Raw genomic sequence first — 23,867 nt, forward strand, 5'->3', positions numbered from 1 at the left:
AAGTAAGAATCCTACAGTGTAAAGTTACCACACCTGTGAATCCATGTTTCTGGACTCTTTGGAAATTTAGTTAAGGCCAGTTTTCCCAAATGTAAGTCCTTAATTGGATTTAAAGTGCCAGAGAGGATCAGCTCTTTTCTGCAAAAGAAAAGTAAAAAGAACCGTTACTCTTATCTTTCCATCTAAACATACTGCATGGCTATTAATGGAACCTCACTATGAAGTGAATTTCCAAGAAAAAGAAAAAAAAACAAAACATGAAACTCTCATAAATATCACACAAAGTAATCGAGAATATATTCTCATTATCTCAAAGTTAGCAGGCTTAATAAATTGAAACAGAAGCTCTTAAATCAGTAGTGGAACTTGAATTACCAAGCTGGAGAGGGCAAAGAGCTTCTCTGCCTTCTCTCATTTCCAGAACTCACAAGTCCTGACATCAGTATCCGTAGGGCAGATCCAATACGAGTCAAGAATTGCTCTACTTGGAGGGGCGCCTGGGTGGCGCAGTCGGTTAAGCGTCTGACTTCAGCCAGGTCACGATCTCGCGGTCCGTGAGTTCGAGCCCCGCGTCGGGCTCTGGGCTGATGGCTCAGAGCCTGGAGCCTGTTTCCGATTCTGTGTCTCCCTCTCTCTCTGCCCCTCCCCCGTTCATGCTCTGTCTCTCTCTGTCCCAAAAATAAATAAACGTTGAAAAAAAAAAAAATTAAAAAAAAAAAAAAGAATTGCTCTACTTGGAGTTAATTGTACACACAGTATGATTAAGATGTAAGGGAAAAAATCATTCATTCAACATTACCCTAACAAAATTACTATTTTTATTTTTCAATTTTCTCTTACGTCTTTCCCCATATGTATATATATTTAATTAACATATGATTTTATATTATGTTTTACAGCTTAAGAGTTACCTTACCCCACGGTTCTAAAGTGAACATTTAAAACAGTCAAATAGTTTCCACTGATTGGCTATGCTATCATTTAATGACCTTTTCTTCTTTGGTTAGACATCTGGGTTGCTTCCAAGTTTTTGCTATTCTGAAATATTTCTGAAACAGAACGTTATGTTTAAGACTTCTTTTGTTTCTACCACTACTTTTGGGATAAGTTCCCAGAAGATGTGATTACTGGGTGAAATACCTGCACGGCCCCTGATACCGTGACCGCTGCTCTCTGAAATACCAACAGAAGAGCTTCTGTGCAGTTGTAAGACTGTCATGCAAGAGCTCTCAACCTACTTCTCAGGTTCTGATGGTCCTGATTATATTCCCAATTAATTTGCAATGAATCTATTACAATACAATTAGGTCACTGACTAGAATTTACTAATCTTAAAAATTCCTTCCTGTGGTAGGGTTGGTAATTCATTAATTTTAGAGAAATTTAATCCCATGAAGACCAGAGCCCAGATCATATACCTCACCTATTTAGATGAATTTAGTTCCTAATTACCACAATACATTTTCTTTCCAACAGCGATGTGCTCTTTCTACATTTTTATCTGATAAGAGAAACAATTTCCCTTTTAATGAAAATACTGAACAGTGATAACAAATATTTATATTTTATAACCATTTAGGTCAGGCATTTCAGAATATAATTTGAAGTGACACTGAGGTTTATGGGTGCTTTAAAAAATGGATTTGCTATTTTGCTTTCATTGTACAGGAAGTCTATGTACTTCTGTATTAGTACAGAATACTCCTGTATTAGTCACTGAAAGACTAATGCAACAGCAAATTACTTTTGCAGTCCTATGTCCTCTTTCTTCTGAAATCAGTAATGTTTCGTTCATACAGTAAGTCAGCATACCTATAGTGTAAAAGGAGGCAAAATATTTTCCTATATAATTTTACCTTCTTTGTAACACAGTGTTTCTCAATGTAAGGTCCTTAACTACAGCATCACCATCATCTGAAACCTATGAGAAATGCAGATTCTCAGATCTCATCGCAGACCCACTGATTCAAAAGCCAGTGACAAAGCACTGTGTTTAGACAAGCCTTCTAGGTGATGCACCAAACTCTATGGTATAGAATTTACTGTAGGCAGCCTCGTTTCCATTGACTAAATTTTAAACCTCACCTTATTTACAACTGCCTACATAGACTGTCATATATGTCTATGAGGAAATAATCAAAATTTTCTTCAGAAAAGAGCAGTCACTTTATATCTGAATCTTTACGAAGTTTGTAAAATTAGGGGTGCTCCCTTAATTTATTTTGAACAACATATATGGTAAGCTATATCAGCCTGAAATAACCTCAATCAATATTATATATGGATGCTTTAAAAGATCACCAGATAGGTGCATCTGCGTGGCTCAGTCGGTTAACCGTCTGATTTGGGCTCATAATCTCATGGTTTGTCAGTTTGAGCCAGGCATTGTGCTCTGTGCTGACAGCTCAGAGCCTGGAGCCTGCTTCAGATTCTGTGTCTCCCCCTCTCTCTGCCCCTCTCCCACTCACACTCTGTCTCTCTCTCCCTCTCTTGCTCTCTCAAAAATAAACATTAAAAAAAATAAATAAAATATCACCAAATAGAATCATAAGAAAGCAAGCAAAATTTAAATAACAATTTGATAAACATTCCTGGGGACAGGACTGAACACTGTAGGCATTAAATACTGTCATAAAATTTTAAAGATCACTTGAAAAAGAAATACAGTAATTGATTAAGGTATAGCTATCACAGAACCAAGACATAATCATAAAAGAAAATCAACTGCTCGAATGCATTCAAGTAGGAATCTATCTTGAGAAAAATTTTAGTCACACATGGATTCATAAAGTGCTATATCTCAAACAAGCTAGATACATGTAAACTTGATGTACTCTGGAAAACTGCTGAGTAAGTTGAAAACATAACTCTCATGATGACAAAGTCACTGATGTCCATAAACCACATAAAACATTTGAATTAAATTGTTTGATGAAATGTAAGAATATGATGAATTAATAAGTTAAAATACTTTACATAACATGCTATTTTAAAGGTATGTGACTAAATTTAAAAATTATCAGAGTATGACATTTGCTTATCTCACGCACATAGTTTAAGATTACATATTGATATTAGCCTAAAAAGTTTTTTTTTAGACTTTCTTATTGAGGAAATGGAGTACTGCCTTAAATTTGAGGTGGCTTTATTTTCAGGCATATTGAATAAGCTGGGCTTTGAGATTCATCCTAAAAGCCTTAGGTGATACACTGCTAACAGAGGACAAAGGAAGAAAACAAAGGTCAAAAAAATGTGGGGAGAAGTACCTTGGAAAGGAAAAGGCCACCTGTGTGGTTTTATTAAGAGCAGGGGGTGATGGGAACAGTGCTGTGCTACACGCACAACCTTACTGGGATGAAATTAAGCGAGGGCTTTTATATTTCTACAAAGTTTATCTCATTTAAGTTTTTCTGTCTTCTCTCCATCTCAAGTTATTAGTTATGGTTTCTCTCTGCTGTCACTTGATTTAATTTGTAGGAAACCAGGGGCCATGTATCTTGTCCATGGCTAAGTCTTCACTGGTTAGTTCAGTGCATGGCACACAGTAATGAGTGAATAAACAAATGCCATCTTTTTTTTACTGTATATCTTTATTCTGTCTGAAATAACCATAATGATGATAATAAAAATCATCCTCATAAAAACTACCATTTACTGTACACTTTCCCTGAATCAGGCACTGTGTTAAGTGACTTACATATATTATCTAATTTAATCCTCAAAACAATCCTATATTATGTAGAACCATATGAAATTGCCGATACTCAATTGTTTTGGGGTTTTTTGGGGGGTTTGTCTTTATTATTTTTTTAAAAAACATTTTTTAACTTTATTTATTTATTTTGAGAGAGAGAGAGAGAGAGAGAGAGAGAGAGAGAGAAAATCCCAAGCAGGCTCAGCACTGTTAGCACAGAGCCTGATGTGGGGCTTGAACTCACAAACTGTGAGATCATGACCTGAGCCAAAATCAAGAGTTGGACGCTTAACCAACTGAGCCACCCAGGCAGTTTCTTTTTTTTAAGAATTTATTTCTTAATTTTATTTCTTTTTTTTTAATAAACTTTTGGGACACCTGGCTAGGTAGAGCATGTGACTCTTGATTTCATGGTTATAAGTTCAAGCCCCATGTTGGGTGTAGAGATCACTTAGAAAAAGAAGTCTTAAATAAACTTTCAATCTTACAATTGTTTTAAATTTACAGAAAAGTTCTAAGGATAGTACAGAGAATTCTTGTATACCCTGCCCAGTTTCCTTTATTAATATATTATAGTACATTTGTCATAACTGATGAACCACCATCAGTAAATTACTATTGGAAGTCCATACTTTATTCAGAATTCCTTCATTTTTACCAAATGTCCTTTATCTAGTCCAGCACCCTGACCAGAACATCACATTACGTTTGGTTATGTCTCCTTAGGCTCCTCAGAAAAACCTTGACGGTCTTTATAAGCCCTAATGAGGTATTTTATATGAAACTTTTCTTACGGTTAGACCAGGGTTTTGAGGAGGAAGAGACCACAAAGTACCATCTTTATCGCATCATTTCCCAGGGCACAAAATATCATGACTTGTCCCAGCTGATGCTGACCTTGATGACCTCGGTAAGATGGTACATGTCAGGTTTCTCCACTGTGCTTTTTGGAAAGAAATTCCACTTAAGGAGTAGGGGAGTTGTACTCCAGCTCCCTGAGAGGACCGCCTGGATAAATTACTTGGAATCCTTCTATACGGGAGATCTGTCTACTTTTTGCTTGCTTAGTCAATTATTTATGTCACTGAGTCACTATGAACACCCATTTTATACTTCGGGGTACAATCCAGTGGTATGTTATTGCTCAGGTGTTCAAGCTTTGGCTGTAGAAACCCCTGACATATTCCCATCATTTTCCTCTTTGAGCACTTCCTTACTTTCTGGCTCTTTGAGATATTTCACACTCATATATTTCCTGCCCTGCTCTTAGAATGAGACATTTCTTCAAGAAGCCTATTTCCTTTTATTAGAGAAGGGTGTTAGAAACCAGGATCTGGATGCTTAGATTTAATTGTTTTTGATTTATAAAAACAATTCCATACGGCACAACCTACTATCATCTCAATTTTACAGAAGAGACAACTGAAGCTAGGGGAGAATCGGTAACTTAGACTCAAGGTCTTGGAACTCAGATTGGAAACAAACATCTAATCTGCATAAAATAAAGTCCCCAGGTTAACTCAATAGGCTATGAGTAAAGGACACGATCACGGGAACTTGGTGTCAGCTATTTTGTTATTTATCTTTGCTCAAAGATGTTCTGCTTATTACTCTATGTAGGTTCACGGAATGATGGAAAAAATAGGACACTGTTATGAAGTCAAGCTCCTTCATGAAGTACTTTGCTGAATTTCAAAGCAAAAAAAGTACCATTCATTTTTTTTCTGCAACTGGCTGGATTTTAAAACTATATCCATCACTCACTGTAATCACAGGAAATCAGCTCAAAAACTTATTCTTGCGTCTATTTTTTCCCCTGAGGCCACAATACCTATAAAATGAAATGCTGATGTATTAATATCATGTTTTAGCGGTTTCTAACATACAGTCAAAATCACTCAATGCTTCCCAGAGTTACTGAACAAGAAATACACCAACAATTAAACAGAGTGTTAAGTATTTGATCTGCAAGAGACCTTACAAGGTTAGATCAATTTACTTTCCAAAGCTGGTTGTTTTTGCAGAAAATGTACTCATGATCCTATGTCTTCATGTCAGCCTTACTGATACGAATTAAGACTTACTAGAACACACACCCACAAATGGACTTTTTTTTAAAGAATCAAGGTTTCCTTTTTATTCCTTTAGCACAAAACTTCACTGATCATCTTACTAGAATAACTTTCAAAAGTGATTGCTGTGAATATCATTGAAGTCACATTTATGGAGCGAATTTCCCAAAAACCAGACCATGCAAAAATCGAAAACAGTTTGAAAAGAATCATAAAAAAATTACCTAGCTCAAATCTTTTATTTCACAGATATAGAAACTAAAACTGTTGTGAAGTTAACAGTGTTTGCCTCTAAAGTCAACTGCTAGTTAATTAATGAAAAAGGAAGGACCAAGATCCATGTATGTTAAGACCAGGTTCTTTCTCCTGAACTGAACTTCCCTATAAAATATACAATAAATTATATATGTGTGTGTGTACATGTCTATGTACGTGTGTATGTTTATACACTGTGCTAGTAACAATCTTTTCTGGTTGAAGGATTTTCAAGACCTCTGTGATAATGATGAACTGAGAGCACGAGGGAAAACGGTACTCCCACTTCTCTATTACCTTCATTTCTTTTTCACTCAATTTAATTATTTTCAGTGCCAGGCTGATTATGTACCAGGCACTAGAGTAGTCGATGGTACAGAAAGAAAGGGGGGACAAAAAAAAGATGTGGTCCCTACCCATAAGAAAGCTCTCAGTTGTGAGTTTATAGCTCCTTCCTAAAAGTCTCCCTTACAGATTCCTCATCACGCAGTCTAGGACAGCAGTGCCCAACAGAAATATGTGAGTCACCAATGTGAGCCCTGTATGCAATTTCAGCTTTTCTAAGGGCTACCTTACAAACAAGTATAAAGCAATATATTTTATTTAACTCAATATGCCCCAAATATAATTTCAACATGTAATTCAATCTAAAAATTACTAACAAGATATTTTACCTTTGGGGGTACTGAGTCTTTGGAATCTGATACGTAGTTTACACTTACAGCACATGTCAACTGAGATGAGTCGCCTTTCAAGGGCCACACGTGGCTTGTGGCCACTATACTGGATTGTGCAACACTAGAAACCTGTAGTGTCCCGGTGCTTTCTACGCCGGTTCTTTCCTCTATCCACACCCACTCCTCTGGGTGCCTCAAACAGTCTCAGGGCCTTAAATACCACCACCCATTTTCTAGTGACTCCCATATTTACATCTGGCTTCGAACTCCTGCCTGAACTTCAGATTCATACACAAGTACAAGGACACAAATCTAATGTGTCCCATGCTGAACTCCTCACTTCCACCCAGCACCCCCACCTGGATCCGCTCCTCCTCCAGGCAGCCCCATTTCAGTAAAGGGCAACTCCATCCTTTCCGTTCCTCAAGCCAAAAACTAGATACAAGCTTGACCTTCTTCTTTCTCTTTCCCGCATCGAATTCATCATCTGTGTCTTTAAAATTGGTTTATTAAATACAAAGCTTATACAGTTCAATAAAATACAGTGAGAATCTCACCTTTTCCATTTCTAAATTCTACCTCCAATCACAGCATCTCTCACCTAACCGCATCTCATCTTTTACCGCAACCACTGCCTAAGTTCCCAACCACCCCCCTGCACTCCTATAGTCTACTTTCCACAGGAGCTAGAGTTTCTAAAGTGAGATACTGTCCCTCTTCAGCTTCCAGGACTTTCTATCTCCCCCTGAGTAAGAGTCCAAGTTCCTACCATAGCTTAGGAAGATCTCCAAAAGCCCTGTGAGATCGGCTCCCTTACACTCCGGCCTCCTCTCCTATTACTCTCTCCCTTATTCCCCCTGTGCCAGCCGCGCGGGCTGCCTTGCTGTCTCAGTGCACCAAGGAGCACGTTGGGCACCACCGCCAGCTTTCCCACTTGCTGCTGTTCCCTCTTCTTGGAATGCTCGTACCCCAGAACTCACAGATTGATCCCCATCTTCATGGCAGTCTTTGCTGCCCCCTACTTAAAACTGCAATACTAGTATTCCCATCCTCCTCCTGGCCTTCCCCACTTTCCTGTCCCACTGTTTCACCGCAGGATTTAACCACCATTTCATCTAATGTATATTTTATTTAGTAAATGTCTTTATTTCCTTTCTTCCCCTATTAGAATAAAAATTCCACAAGGACAGGGTTTTGTTTATTTTGTTCGTGGTTCTAGTCCCAGTGCCAAGAACTTAGCATACAGCGATCAATAAATACTTGATAAATGAACAAATGTTGTCGACTATTGTGTGGATTAAATGAGGTAACGAGTAAAGTTACAGTATGTCCCTATAATATAGTAGCCACTTATAAACAAACCATTGTGGTGCTTTCTAGAAAAGAAAATCAGAATTCTAAGATTACGTAAATTTTAAAGCCTGTATCTCATTCTATACTTTTCTTACTCCTTAGTCTAAATATCTGAATATTAATGGGGCGCCTGGGTGGCACAGTCGGTTAAGCGTCCAACTTCAGCCAGGTCACTATCTCGCGGTCCGTGAGTTCGAGCCCCGCGTCGGGCTCTGGGCTGATGGCTCAGAGCCTAGAGCCTGTTTCCGACTCTGTGTCCCCTCTCTCTCTGCCCCTCCCCTGTTCATGCTCCGTCTCTCTCTGTCCCAAAAATAAATAAACGTTGAAAAAAAAATTTTAAATATCTGAATATTAATTATTCAACAATTTAAAAAGACATATAATAGAAGCTACCTAAATTTTAAAAAATCAGTGACACATACAAAACTAGGTATTATAGAACACTAACTCAGAATGTAACCCTGCTTACCCAGAAGATTAAATAAATTGTTTAAGTCATCTTTAAAGATAAAGAGCTATAATCTATGGTCTCTCCTATGGGAAAATTTAAAATGTATTCACAATGTTCAACAGGACTTCACTTTTATCTTTAACTTGTATCCTGCTTTCCTCTAAGAGAATTTGTATTAGTCAAAGAGACCACCATTTTTTAAAAACCATACATATTATATAACTGAAAAAATTTCAGTGAAAAAAAAAAAAAAACAGGAACCTGGTCTGAGCTTCGATATTTCCATAAAGTATTTTGTGTTTAAAGCTAAAATAACCAGATGAAAGAACTAAGACACTAATCAATGTATGTGATCCCTTCCCCAAATCCCAAGTGCCAGAGACTTGAAGTGATCTGCCGATAGAGGTCACAATATTAGTAACTAAACGGAGACTAAAAGGTCATGGCCTTGAATCCTCATCCTACATACTTCCCACTGTACTTCACAAATACATAACCAATGCCTTACAAACCAACCAATTACACTGGTTGCATCTACTCTTCTAAAAAGGAAGGAAAATAAAAGCATGTATCTAATGGCATACTATAATTCAACATGATAATTTATATTTCAGACAGGAAAGTTTATGGAGCAAAGACAAAAACATACAAGGAGGAGCCAAGTTATGTCAGAACTCTCCATGGAGGTAATATAAAGAACAGGTAGAAGACATAAGCATAAAATGCAATAGACACATGGTTTATATTTCATTTTTCAAAAAGCTAACAACTCATGGGGCTTAGAGGTCTTCAAAATTTGGACAAGTTCATTTGATCACTGGTGAGAAGACATACCTTACGTTCCATGCAGTGGTGAAGTCTGGGTTTAGAAGCAGCAGGGTGCATGTGACATCTATCAGCTCTAAAATAAAGAGAAGTCACATTAAAAAGAGTCCTACCCTTTGAGGCTTGGCTTCTCTTTCTTTTAAGGCCCTGTATATTTGTGTCTCCTGTTATCCTTATGTATATGCCATGTCATAGTAATTTGAATGGTAAACACCTTGCTCTAAGCTGCCAGAAGTAAGAAGATATCCTCAAGATTTTTTTCTACTTTATGATAAATGTAACAATCTTTTAAAAGCTGACACTCAAACAACTTCACAATACGACGTACCTACAAAGAATATGCAAATTAATCTCCTCATTCTTATAGTAGTTTTTGGCACTAATGTAATACTGACCAAGGAAAAGAAATATGATTTCTATACCATTATTCTTTTAATTCCACAAATATTTCAGTAGTTGACTATGTGCAATTTTTCAAAAGGGGAAAAAAACCTACTCATGATCATTTAACACAATTCATTCACATTCTTTGCAAAGATTATCTTTTGTCATACACATTTTTACATAGTCATAGCAATGAAAAATGCACAATTTTGTTCTCTTTCTTCATTCAGTATTATATCATATGCATTCTCCAATACTGCTACAGTATGCATTTTTAACAGCTACATAAGAAGCTCTTAGTATAATATACTATCATTTATCTTTATCTTAGGTTGTTTCCTGTTTGCTTTTAATATTATAGTTAACATTACTATAAACACACTTTTTGTCTCCTAGCTTATTTTCTTAGGACATATTTCCAGGAGTTGAACTACTAGGTCAAACAATGTAAATACCAGTATGGCTCCTACTAAGCATTTCCGAACTGTCCTTCAAATGAATTGTATCTATTCACATTGCCAAGAATAACAAGTGTGTACTTATGTCCCTGTAACTCTAACCGAGGTAACTGTATTTAAAAAATAAATGTAGCAGATACAAAATTATTCTGTTTCTGTTTTATCTTACAACTTTAATTTACAATTATTAATATAAACATTTTTTTCATTTTTGTTTGGTATTTTCTATTTTCATTTTTTAACAGCCCATTCATATTCATTAGCTATTTAGTGATCATGATATTGACAGAACTCGCATGTATTCAAATAAGCTCCAAAAGCTTGTTTAATAGAACAAAATCATTAATAAATTTAGATGTATTGTCTTCCTTTTATTAAAACTGAAAAGAGAAGTTTAGGATTAAGATGATCAATGCAGAGACATGAAATTAAGATAACCTCTACCAAGCTCATATTAAACACTAAGTAAAGCAAAATAATAAAAATAATTATAACTTTTTAGCAATAGTGTATACCAGGCACCATAGTAAGTCTTTTATTTACATGATTTCATTGAGTTCTCAGGATTATGGTTCAAGATATTCTCATTCTCCTTCATAGATAGGGAAACTGATATAAGTTTAAATAATTTGCCTCTGGACACCCAGTCAGTATGTGGCAAAGTCAGCATCTGACTTGTCTTTAATAACTCAATTATACTGCAATTAAAATATGCGTTTATAATAAATAATTGGGACACAAAAGAACATGTACAAATGTATTTCTATAGGCATTTAAAAATATTCTAAAAGAACAGGGGTGCCTGGGTGGCTCAGTCGGTTGAGTGTCCGAATTCAGCTCGGGTCATGATCTCGCGGTCCATGAGTTCAAGCCCCGCGTCGGGCTCTGTGCTGATGGCTCAGAGCCTGGAGCCTGCTTTGGATTCTGTGTCTCCCTCTCTCTGCTCCTCCCCCACTCATGCTCGCTCTCTCTCTCTCTCTCTCTCTCTGTCAAAAAAATAAACTTAAAAAAAAATAATGGCATGACCTAAAAGTTATAAATAAATAAATAAAAATATACTATATGAACAAAAAAATTACTTCATTCTCAAGCATCTTAAAAAATTAACATTTTTTGTGAGACTATGATTACTATGACATTCAGTAAATAAGAAACAAAAGGTAGCATCAGCATACATTTTTTGTCCTCTATCTTCATGACAAGTCATTATATGCATAAACACAATTACGTCTATAAAGAACACTATGTGGTGCCTGAGTGGCTCAGTCAGTTAAGCGTCCGACTCTTGATTTCAGCTTAGGTCATGATCTCACCGTTCATGGGTTCGAGCCCCGCATCAGGCTCCACACTGACACTGCCAGGCCTGCTTGGGAGTCTCTCTTTCCCTCTCTCTTTGCCCCTACCCTGCTCATGTGTGTGCTAAGTACATAAATAAACTTGAAAAAAAGAGATTAATCTCATTAATCTCTCTTCTTTTACCTTTAGAAGCTTTTGGCACTAATTTAATATTTACCAAGAAAAATAGCTGTAACTTTCTATACTATTATTTGATTAATTCCACAAATATTCCAAATATTGATAATGTGCATATATTAAAGTGGGCCCTCAGGACTAACAGAAGGGATATAATGATAAGTAAGACCTGATCTTGCCTTTTAGAAGGCTACCCTTTAGTTGGAGAGAACATACAATTATAGAAGACAAAAGGAAATAATTACGAAGCAGAAACACATACCATATTTTGGGGACCACCAAAGCAGTTGAAAATAATTCTTACTGGAGTACCCAGGGAAGGCTATAAGTGAATAAAGTGGTAAAGAGCACCGCAGACCGGAAAACCAGTATGAGCGAGGATAAAGAGGCGTGGTTGTTCACATAGGGTGCTCGCCGGGAGACTGCTGGGGAAATGTACCAGAAAGCTAGAACCTGGTCAGAAACAAGAACCCACAATCTCCTGGTCAGCCTGCCCTTCTACTACTTGCCCTTCCTGTGTTACACTCCACCTGAAGTAAACCCCTCCATTCTCTGAACACACCTCCTATCTGCCTACCCTCTCTGGACAATTCAGATTTACCAGTTTGCTCTTCTCTGCCAGAAATGTCCTCCTATATCTAAATATCAAAACAAAACAAAACAAAATTTTATTCATAAAGTCTCCCCTGACCTATTTACCTAGACACAATCTTCCTTTTTTTGGAAAAAAAAAAAAAGTTTATTTTTGAGAGTGGGGAAGGGGCACAGAGAAGGGGAGAAAGAGAATCCCAATAATCTTTTATTTCTATGTTCTGTGTGCTATCTTACTTTGTTACCAATATTGTATAAATAATCTCTTCTTGATGAGACTGTAAATTTTCTTGGAGGAAGGTCCTGTCTAATAACACCTTCAGATTACTGCTTCACTCAACAAAGATGAGAAAAATATGGCCCCATCAAAAGAAGTTCCATGTCTACCCCCAGCACAGAGGAGTGGTAAGGCCTTACAGCCATACCGCCTGGGTTTGAATCCCAGCTTCTCCACTTAATTGCCAATATAACTTAGTATCTTCGACCTTCCGTCTCCTTATCTGTGAAATAAGGATGATGAGAACATCAATCTCTGTTGTGAGCCAATGAGATTCATTCCATTTCTCCATAGTTACTTGATACACAGTGAGTGTTCAACCAAACCAAATACTTGCTCAATGGAACATCATTACTACTTACCACCCAAGAAATGAATACTTTCAACATCAACTAATCAAAGAAATCAGAAATGAGTTCTTACAGTGAAACTACCTAAATTTCTAAACTTATAAAATAAGGAATTAAAAAAAATCCAATTGTTAAGTAGCTATATGGAAATGCTTGTGCATGATGGGACAAGCTTCCAGAATTTCAAGTCTACAATTTTTCGAAATCCATTATACTACCTAGGTAAACTGGTACTTAGTCTTTTGGCTTTCCCTTTTGGCATTAAAATGTGTGTGACCAACAGTAGTCACCGTTTATTTGTACAGCTGACCCTTGAACACACAGGTTTATACCACACAGGTCTATTTATATGCCAATATTTTTTGATAAATACAGTACAGCATAGTAAATGTGTATGTTCTCTTCCTTATGATTTTGTTAACATTTTCTTTTCTCCAGCTTACTTTATTGTAAGAATATGGTATATTAAACACATAACACACAAAATACATGTTGACTGTTTATGTTATCACTAAGGCTTCCGGTCAACAGTAGACTATTACTAGTTAAGTCTTTGGGGAGTCAAAAGTTATATGCAGATTTCTGAATGCACTAGGCGGGGTGACTCCACTGCCCCTAATCCCTGCACTGCTGAAGAGTCAACTACACTTTAACACAGCTCTCCTTCCACACTCATAATTGAAGACAAGTTCATCCTCCATTACAGAGATACTTCTATACAGCAGCACAAGGCAGAAGCCAGTAAACATAGAACATATGTAAGTTGCCACTTTTCATTTTGTGGCTGTGTGGAAAGGAGAGCTAATCAGAGTCAGGCTTCCTCTAGGAAAGGGGCTCGCCCTAGCAAGGCAACAGTAGCTACTGGACTCACAGCCCAGCCCTACCACTTACTGGGTCACTTAATCTGTCTGAGCCTCTGTGTCCTCCTCGTATGTAAAATGGAGCTCTTAACAGTACTACCTCATGGGGTGTTAAACAATTCACATTCACAAAGCGTTAGGACAGTACCTGACACACAGTAAGCACTCAATGACAATTCCAGTTTCAAAGCCTGTATCTCCTAGCCCAGTTCCACAAACTATAGTGGGACTGGATGCCACCAGAGGGAGGAAAACAATCTCCCAAGCTGTCTCAGCAGTGACTGCTCAACAGAAGGTGATTTCTCAACTTGTAAGAATCTCAGATCAACAGCCTCAACCATCAGTGGTGCCTGGTGACCCGCAAGAGCCACAAGCCCTTTTCCCCTCCTCTGTGACACACTGCCAACTCCTCCAGACTCAAGACTCAAGTTCAGATAGGACCTCCATCAGGAAGTATTCCAGTTAGATCCAAGAGGTTAAGAGTGAAGTAAAATGTCAGAAATGGGAAAGGGTCAAAGAAGGAGAAGTAACCAGCTTAGAAATATTGGACATAATTAAAGAATCATTCCTGAATTACATGTATATTTCCATTCTTCCCCTCTGGTTCTGGATAAACCAGAGAAAGGAAACTCATGTTTCTTGAGAGCCTACTACAGGCCAGGCACTGTGCTGGCTGCTTTATACACACTGGCTCAAGCAATCCTCTCAACACCCTCTGACACCTTTTACAATTCCCTTTTTTTGGTGAGGAAATAGGAAGAGGTTAAATAATCTGCCTAAAGTCACTGCCAAGTGACTTCAGCATGCTGACAAATGGAGTCTAAATACAGATGTTTTCCTGCAAAGCAGATGCTCTTTCTTAATCGAGCACACTGTCTACAATACTTTGTCCTCTTCAAGTCAGGACTGAACCAAGATCTAAAGATAAACATATATAATCAATAGTTAACAGGAACTATTTTGCTTCTACATTTCATCAACTATATACCGTATTCTTTTTTTTTTTTTTTTTTTTTTTAATTTTAAAGAGAGAGAGAAGGAGGAAAGAGGAGGAGGAGGAGATGGGCAGAAGGGGAGAGAATCTCAAGCAGGCTCCATGCTCAGCATGGAGCCCAATGTGGAGCTCGATCCCACGAACCTGGGATCATGACCTGAGCCAAAATCAATAGTCAGACATCCAACCAACTGGGCCACCCAGGTGCCCCATATACCATATTCTTTGTTACCCAGCAGATGTGAACTACTGATATCCCCATGGTCTCTTGAAATCACCCAAGATCTCTCTCCAAATACCAGAACATGTATCAGAGTGTGTGTAACAAAGGAACAAATGAATGTTCCTTTGTTACACACACTCTGATACATGTCTAACTCAACATCACATCACAAGGAGAAAATGAATCGGGACATACTATACACAGAAAAATAGCTAAATTTCAACTGTGACAAGGAGAGGACAAAGGGATGCTACAGAAAAGTCAGAGAAAAATCAATATTCTTTCTGTCACAATGGCATTCCAGAAATGGTCCCAAGCCAGGAGTCACCTGGTAATGGTCGCTGCAATGGGCGACTGTCTCTGACAGAGATATGTTTTCATGCATCTAGAAATAAATCCAAGGCCAACTAGGTGGGCTAATCTCTTCCTCCAAAATACCTTCAGGTTACCACAAGAAGAGACACTTGAGATAAAACTATGTGGTAAACACCAGAAAGGCCCTGTTATTACAGAATACAATCAGTGAATCGATAGCCAGACTGAGCTAAAACCTCTCGCTTACCAAACTCTTGTTACTTATTTGACAAATGTCTGTTGAACACACAATGGTGCTGAGTATATAAAGACAGACAAGCCATAATCCCTCTTTCTTACAAACTCACAATCTACCTGGGGAAAATGTTTTTAAATAATCAACGACAATGAAGTGTGATAAGTGCTACTATGCAAGCAGTCTGAATAAAGACCCCCAGGGGAGTGCAGAGAAGTAATTACCACGTCCTGGAGCAGTCAAACAGCCTTCACAAGTGTGTGCTGTGTGTGGGTGTGTGTTCGCACCACAACAACGGTGACAACATAAGACATGAAGCTGGCCTCAGCAAAGGCATGGAAATAAGGCAGTGGTGCACAGCAAAGTCCGAGAATGGAACAGTGTCTGTTGTGGCTGGAAGGTATGGCAAATGGCTGCAAATTCTAATGCTTCTAGGGTTTGAGTGAATGTCAAAAAAAAGAGCAAAGCAAACCTGATGATAAGGAGCAGTAGACACTCTGCCTCCATGTCTGATGGACAGGAGGAGGCTGCAGCAAAGTGGAACAGGCTGAGTCAGTCACGAGAAAGCAGAGGCTATGAGCCCCGGCCAATTGTTGCTGTGCAGAAACTTATGTACCTGCTTTTTCAAGTGAAAACAAATCCAGATTTCCATCTTAACTTTAAAAGTTCATCTTGAATTTAAACGTTTATCCAACAGATGAAAAATAGTTGAAAAAAACATCCTATAGGCGGAAACAAAATCTATCTGCGGGCTGGCCTCAGCCTGGGGGCTGCAAACCTACACCCTCCGATGCTGGATGTAAAGCAGAGGAAAAAGGCTGGGGATGGAGGCTGGGGACAGATTGTGAATGCCCTTGAACACCACACCACGGAGTTTGAACTCCACCTTGACACCCATAGGTGTCATGAAAGAAGATGCACAGATCTGTACTTCAGACAAGCATCCCTCAAACTGTGTCTCTAAGAAGTGCTGCTGGGAAGTATTGTTTGAAACAACTGGCTAGTGGTGTCATGAACATGGATTATAGAAGAAGGGACTGAACACAGGGTAGACCAGCTATGAGATAATTACATCTGTCCAGACGAGAAGACAGACACGAAGAACGGAAGACGGCTGTTGAAGAGAGTGCGGCTCTGGGTAGAGGCCGTGAGAAAGAGGGAGCAGCACAGGAAAATGACGGATGGGCACCCTTAGACACACACTGCGGGACTGAGCTCTACTCGGTCACAACGCCGGGACTTCTCTCTTCCTTTTTGTTTCTGTCACAGATTTCTCAAAAATCAGAATTACAGTATTGTTCCTCTCCCAGACCAAATATGGCTACTACTGCAGCAGACTTTTAAAAACCGGCACCAATTAACAGGGAGGCTGTGATGGCTCATTCTGGTGTTAATGTTAAACCCGACTGGCTACAGGGTGCCCACGTTAAATGCTCTTAAACATTATTTCTGAGCGTCTGTGAGGGTGTTTAGCATTTAAATCGGTAGGCTCCATCAAGTAGACTGCCCTTTCCAATGTGGGTGAGCATCATACAATCTGTTCAGAGGTATTTAGTGTCCTGTCTTTTTGCTTCCTGTCTGCTTGAGCTAGAACATCACCGAATCTCCTCTGGCCTTTGGACTGGCATTTAAAACCACTGGCTCCCCTGGATCTGAGGCCTTCTGACCCAAACTAAATTTTACCACTGGCTTTCCTGGGTGTCCGGCTTGAAGAAAGCAGACTGCGGGACTTCTCAGCCTCCATAATCCTATCAGCTAATTTGTCATAATTAATCTCTCTCTATATATAACATATTCTGGTGGTTTCTTCAGAGAACTCTAACCAGTACAGGTGCTTTGCAAACATTTAAGGAATTCAGCACAAAAATGAGAGCATGAATTCAGTTTGGTTAAAAAGAAAAAATTTATCCCAAGAATAAAGGTCACCTCCAGTTGCAGAATACATTCCCCAGCGATGCCTAGGATCTGGGCTTGATCACTCACACAGATACTGACATTTCTGAAATTCTTTCAGCTTTCTTCACTTGGTGCTTTTTATGTATGTTTTCTACAAAAACAGTTTTAAAGGTACAACATTTTCACGAAATAACTGATTTTTCCTAGCATTTTTTACTTTTTTTTTTTTTTTTTTTTTTAAGCAAGACTCACCTCTGTGTAGTAACTGCTTCAGTTGACAAGTTTGGTAGAATTCTCTGGTAGTCAGCATTACCAGGTATCTTTTCCTGTCCTATCAGAAATTCACTTCCATATTTTTATTCTTAACACAATATACAACCTGAGTACTGTGTGATACCACACTACACTATGCTGTCACCACCCACCAAAAAAGTGAAATTCAAAACTGTTTCCATGAGGATCTGAGTGAGGATAATGTCATGTTGGTTCTGTTCTCATGCACAGTTGCACCAGAATTCGAAGGTTAGACGCTAGCTATTCGTGTGATGAGCTTAACCATTTGATTCTGCCTGGGTCCTCTTGGACCTTTCCTCACTTCATGAGGAGATGTGGCAAAGCCCGCAGTACAATAGTATCTGGAGAGGCAAGACACAGGGAGACGGAGAGAAGGACCTGGAAGGCTCCAGGGAGACGGCAGGCTGGGCCAGCACACATGAATCGGCAAAAACTAATGATCTGAAACAACATTAACAGAAGCCTTTGGCATTTCAAAATTCAGACTGCTTCTTCACCACACGAGCATCATTCTGTCTCCCCTCTCCCCAAGCTAGCTATGTATTGGCTCGATTATACATTTTTGTTTGTCAGAACATACACAATACAGCTGTGTTTGGCAAAAAATAACCGGATGGATTCACATGGTGTTATTCTGTACCTTAATGTTACTGAAAGCTACCACAGGTTTCATAACCATGCCATCCATCTGCTTAGGGCGATGGAAGGCAGAATGAAATAGGGCCCAACAACTGATAAATACCCTTACCTTTCAATTTATGCCTGAACTCAGACCATTACGCTTATGCCACAAACCTCAACTATGCCATAAACTTAGGCAGAGCCTTAAAAGTAAGAAAAATGTATCAGAGGACTAATTGAGTCAACACAAGAAAACTCAAACTATTTTACATTAAATCTTCAAATCTGATTCCTTTTCTATTGGTCTAAACAGAGAAAAGGGCTATTGGGACAGTCCTTTAAGGATGAGGCTGAGAGGAATACAAGGAAATCAGTATGTCATACCTTTGGCAACATTCCACAAGGAGGCTGTTTTTCACCCGACTGTAAGCTTCTTGCGTAAAGGGAACATGTATTACTCACCTCTTTATCCCCACAGTACTTAGAAGAGCCTCTGGTATGAGTAGGCTCATGGTAATGGCTACCAAGCTGGTAATTAAAATTCTCCAGGAAACAAAGTTCTTATTCAAAATTAGCCTCCAGGCATATTGAGCACTTCTGAAGGTACCGCTGTATTGGAAAGGGGAAGGTACCGCTGTATTGGAAAGGGGAAGGTACCACTCTATACGGAAAGGGGCAGCTTCATAAAAACAGTCGAGAACACGGTCTTGGATGACTCTTTTTTTTTTTTTTTTTAAACCTAAAAAGTAAAGGGGATTTGGTGCACATGGAGGCTTAATGTCACATATGGGGGAAAGCTAGGAAAAGAGACCAGGCAGGATGAACAGAGAGCGTCCCATGCAGCAAAGAACTGTCTCAGAGGAGCAAAAGAAGTGAATTCTGGGACAGTTTTCTTTTGCTTCTATCAGCACAAGAACAGGATACAGAGGGCCGAAGCTCAAATGGGATTCAAAGCACAAGAGCACCTCCATAAATTACTGAGCTGGTTCACAGTATAACTACCACCAACACACCTCCGTTATCTCATTTGGTCTGCCACCAAAATGAGTTCTAGTGCTCACAGAGTTACTAAAGGATTACCACCCGAGAACCTGAGCTTGTACTAGAGTCTTCCTTAGTACTTTTCAAACTTCTTTACCACAGGATGTTTTCTTCAAATAAAATTTTACAAACAGCCCTGATGTATAAACAGGTAAAATCAGAACTCCTCTGATTTACTGCCCAGGTTGCAGTAGGTGGCCCAGAGTCCTGTAGCACTTTCGATGCAACATTTGAAAACTACTGATGGGTCCAAACTCCTCATTTGACAGAGAGGTTAAGCTGCTGCCCAGGCAGTGAAGGAAAGAGCCAGAACCAAAATCTAGGAATGCCAACACCCAAAAAGGGTTCTTCGCCTGGTATTCCATGCTGTTTCTAAAAAACAAAAGAAGAGGACGGAGTTCATACTTACCATCTTTGTTTAGCCATTGCTTTCTTGTTCTGTACAAAAGGAGCTTGTTGTGGACATATGGTAGGAGGAACTTGACACACCAGCTTTCCACACCAAGTTTGTTTTCTACCAGGACTATAGGACTCCGGTTATACCTTGCTTCAGGACATGGGATCAGACCAATCTCATCTCTGAATATGTAAAACATAAAGAAGAATTAAAGATAAGACTGCTAGCTTTTCAATCCTCCAGAGTATTAAAAAGAAAAGCAACATATTTCCCTCTCTTAAAAATGGTATTTAGCTCACTTGCTGGATTAGTAGGCACTAAAAAAAAAAAAAGTTTTTAATACAGACTATAGTACAGGAAAATTAGTATGCTGACTTCCCATCGACAGAAATTAAAACTGGTCTAATCTTTAGATGGAAATATGAAAACGTCTTTCAAAATTTTAAACTGCACATACTCTTGACCCCCAGTGATTCCACTGCTCAGAAGTTATCCTAGGCCAAGGTATATCAATGGGATGTTTATTGCAACATTGCAACACAATTGCAAACAATCTAAATTGTGTCAACATAAGACAGAAGAATGTGGCTTATCCATGTGGTAGAGATGTACAAAAATGAGGCAGACTGGCATACACTGGTTTGGAAAGGATGCCAAGATCTGTGAAACCAGAAGAAGAGCAAAATGCCCAACAGTGTATGGCACAAAGCCTTTTATATATATCTTTTTAGAAGAAAAATCCCAAGAAATTTGGGGACAAAGAATTTTATTTTTATACAGTTTAAATTTCCTAATCATTTGAATGTATCATTTCTATTTTTTAAAAATGTCAACAAATGTACTTGTGGGTTGCCTAATAATGTATGAGCAGAAACAAATTATCAAAAGATGTTATCTTGTCAATGAGACTGTGGGCCTCTTCTTATAATCTTTTATACGTTATTAATAAAGAAAAAAATAAACATACACTGATAAATGTTGCTGAAACAGAAAATACATTTTAGAATCTGATCATTTGCATTTAAGGTGGCATCTTCTTTCAAACCACTTCAACTTAGTTGAAAATTTACATTTGAGGTGGAGATTTAATAAACAGAATGTACAGCCGCTGACTTACATAGGAAATGAACCAGCAAGCATAAAAATGGTTTTGCAAAACCTGCACATGCCTTTCAACTATAAACAAGTTATGATAACTGGCTACACTAAAAAAAGAGAAAACTGGTTTTCAGAGCTTATGTATGACATTATCTATTATGTCCCTGGGATTCCCCGACCAAGAACAGAGTAGTATGATAGATGCAAGAGGGGGAAACATGTTCAATTACAGGTTATAAGAAAAGCCCTCTTTTTTTGTTAAACTGGCGGGAGGCTATGGAACTAAAATAAAATCCTTCCTGGAAACTCTAAACCGGAGAGCAGAGCACAGAGGTACGCTACTTTCTACTGATCGCTTCCTTAAGGACAGAGGGATACATCAAGAAACAAGGGTACTCTACAGGTTAAGTTACTAACCATTCTTTCAAGGTGATTTAACTTAAGGTAGATTTTGAGACCTAAGGCTTTTTTTGTCCTGACCACTGGCCCAGTTGATTCAGAAGTGTGCTGATATACGACGTCGGAACTATTTAAACATTTTCTGATACTGGGTACTGTGTTAGGTTCTGAAAATGCAAAAATGAATAAAACAAGGTGGACCCAGACTTCAATAGGGCTGACAGTTTTGATGGAAGTGGTATCAATATCTATAATAAAATGTTACCACTGTGCCATTCCAGTGGTATAAAGAAAGTGCTGTGAGAAGAACTAAAGCAATGCCGAGAGCACACCTGAGCTCCTCATCCAGTATTCAAAAATGCTTTGCATTTGTGTTTGGTTAATGTAAAATCTACCTAATCCGCTATTAGGATACCTAGCCACATCCAGAGCTATCCCTAATACGTGGCTGAATCTCCGGCATTTTCTGGTTTTCAGGTTTTACTATATAAAGTAGAACATTTAAAAATTAAACTAGAATTACAGTAAAACAAAATAAACTCATCATCATTATTTTAAGGAAGTCTGATCTCTGAGATCTAATAACCACTTACAACACTTCAAAGAACTGCAGAAGTCAACAGTACAAATGCCAGAGTAACAGGAATAAAAGAATCCTATATTCTGGGTACATTTGGGGGGGGGGGGTGGTTAAATTCGCCATGTAAAAACCTGCCTTGCTCAGTATTTATACCAAAAGTAAAATGCCCAATTAATAATCCGGTACCTAAATGAAAGGACAGAGCCATTTGCACAAATAAAAAAACACACTTCTTTAGTTGGGTACCATTCTCCCAGGAAATAATTTTTAAAAACAAGAATGCCCTGGGGCGCCTGGGTGGCGCAGTCGGTTAAGCGTCCGACTTCAGCCAGGTCACGATCTCGCGGTCCGTGAGTTCGAGCCCCGCGTCCGGCTCTGGGCTGACGGCTCGGAGCCTGGAGCCTGTTTCCGATTCTGTGTCTCCCTCTCTCTCTGACCCTCCCCTGTTCATGCTCTATCTCTCTCTGTCCCAAAAATAAATAAACGTTGAAAAATAAAATAAAATAAAATAAAAACAAAACAAAAACAAACAAACAAAAAAAAACAAGAATGCCCTGATACTGCAGATGCACAGTAACTGCCGCCGAAAGGCTGGTTATTGTGAACTTGAGGAATAACATTCAAATCAATCGTTTTCAAAGAATATCACTTCTTGACTCTCCAAAAGAACATTATATCTGATTTCCTTCTTTTTTAAAAAATTTTTTTCACATTGATTTATTTTTGAGAGACAGAGAGAGGCAGAACATGAGCAGGGGAGGGGCCGAGAGATGGAGAGACCCAGAATCCGAAGCAGGCTCCAGGCTCTGAGCTGTCAGCACAGAGCCCGAAGACGCGGGGCTCGAACTCACAAACCCTGAGATCATGACCCGAGCCAAAGTCAGACACTCAACCGACTGAGCCACTCAGGTGTCCCTGATTTCCTTCCAATGCAGAGGGCTTAAGTCCTAGTTTTCATTTGGCCTCTACGGACCTCACTTTTCCTCATTTGTAAAATGGTGGAATTGCATTACATCTCTAAGGGAAATGGACTGCTAGGTCTCATTCAGCTTTCAAATTCTGACTGAGAAACCTGACAGTTATTCTCATGTAAGGAGAATGAAAATGGCTACATCGGGGGAGCGAACATTAAAAGAGAGGTAGCAAAAGCACTCAATCTTCCAAGGTCCAGGGTTCTCGCTACCCTCTGGTCTACCTCTAACAGTCCAATGTGAATGTGGCAAGTCACTGGTCATCAGTACCCTTATCTGCAATACAGGAATAACAATGCCTGCTAGGAAAAGCAAACACAAGGTAAAGTATGTGGTAAGCTATAAAATGACAGGCAAAGATGAAGTGTATTATCTTTAATTCAGTAGAGCCTGAGGCCAAAGAGAAAAGTTACTCGATTAACAGATGGGAAGCTGAAGCAAAAAAGTTAAGCCTTTGTCATTATTTGACCCTAAAATACAGTGCTTTGCTGCTTTCTAAAAATATAACATGTACTTTAGAAAGATAGGTAGGTCAGTAAGCTTCCAAGTAACAGTGTGTTTGACTTCAGACTTCTTCTATGCTGAGTCCCTGAGGTCATAGTCCACTTTTTTTTTTCAGACAATTTGGAATAGGATTCCAGAATCATTTTAAAATTGGAAGGGACCTCATTCCCCCAGTATCTCATCTTATCAGACAAGGAAACTGAGGTCCACTGAGGTTAAGATGATCACCCAAGGTCACATTGCTAATGCTAAGTTAAAAATCTGGATCTCTTAATAGTTAGCCCAGAACCCATGATGCTAATGATAAAAACATCAGTGAAAGGAAGCAGAATTTAGATTAATTCCTTCCAGATTTCTAAGAAGATTTCTGGCTATTTAAATTCTAATTTCATACTCAAGAAAAGTTAGAAAACTCGGGGGCAAAAAATAAACTAGAAGTCTTTTGTCATCCCTCTACACTACTGTTTGGGAATGCATTCTTTTTTTCTAAATGTTTCACAGAAGTGGGATTATAGTGGGCATACTCTCCTATAATCCTCTTTAAAAACAACAGTTCACAGGGGCGCCTGGGTGGCGCAG

General features: G+C 38.7%; 1 protein-coding gene across 2 annotated transcripts in view; it reads right to left on the bottom strand.

Moving 5' to 3' along the window:
* The window catches only part of PTAR1 (protein prenyltransferase alpha subunit repeat containing 1), a 51,137-nt gene that overhangs the window by 21,562 nt on the left and 5,708 nt on the right, over positions 1-23,867 (bottom strand). For both annotated transcript variants that reach the window (XM_045468460.1, XM_045468461.1), the window contains exons 2-4: positions 19,749-19,918; positions 9,337-9,403; positions 34-138 (exon numbers count right to left, since the gene is read on the bottom strand). In XM_045468460.1, the coding sequence (XP_045324416.1) occupies positions 34-138; positions 9,337-9,403; positions 19,749-19,918 (342 nt within the window). The remainder of the gene's footprint in view (positions 1-33; positions 139-9,336; positions 9,404-19,748; positions 19,919-23,867) is intronic.

This window comes from Leopardus geoffroyi, chromosome D4 (assembly GCF_018350155.1).
Source record: "Leopardus geoffroyi isolate Oge1 chromosome D4, O.geoffroyi_Oge1_pat1.0, whole genome shotgun sequence".
NCBI lineage: Eukaryota > Metazoa > Chordata > Mammalia > Carnivora > Felidae > Leopardus > Leopardus geoffroyi.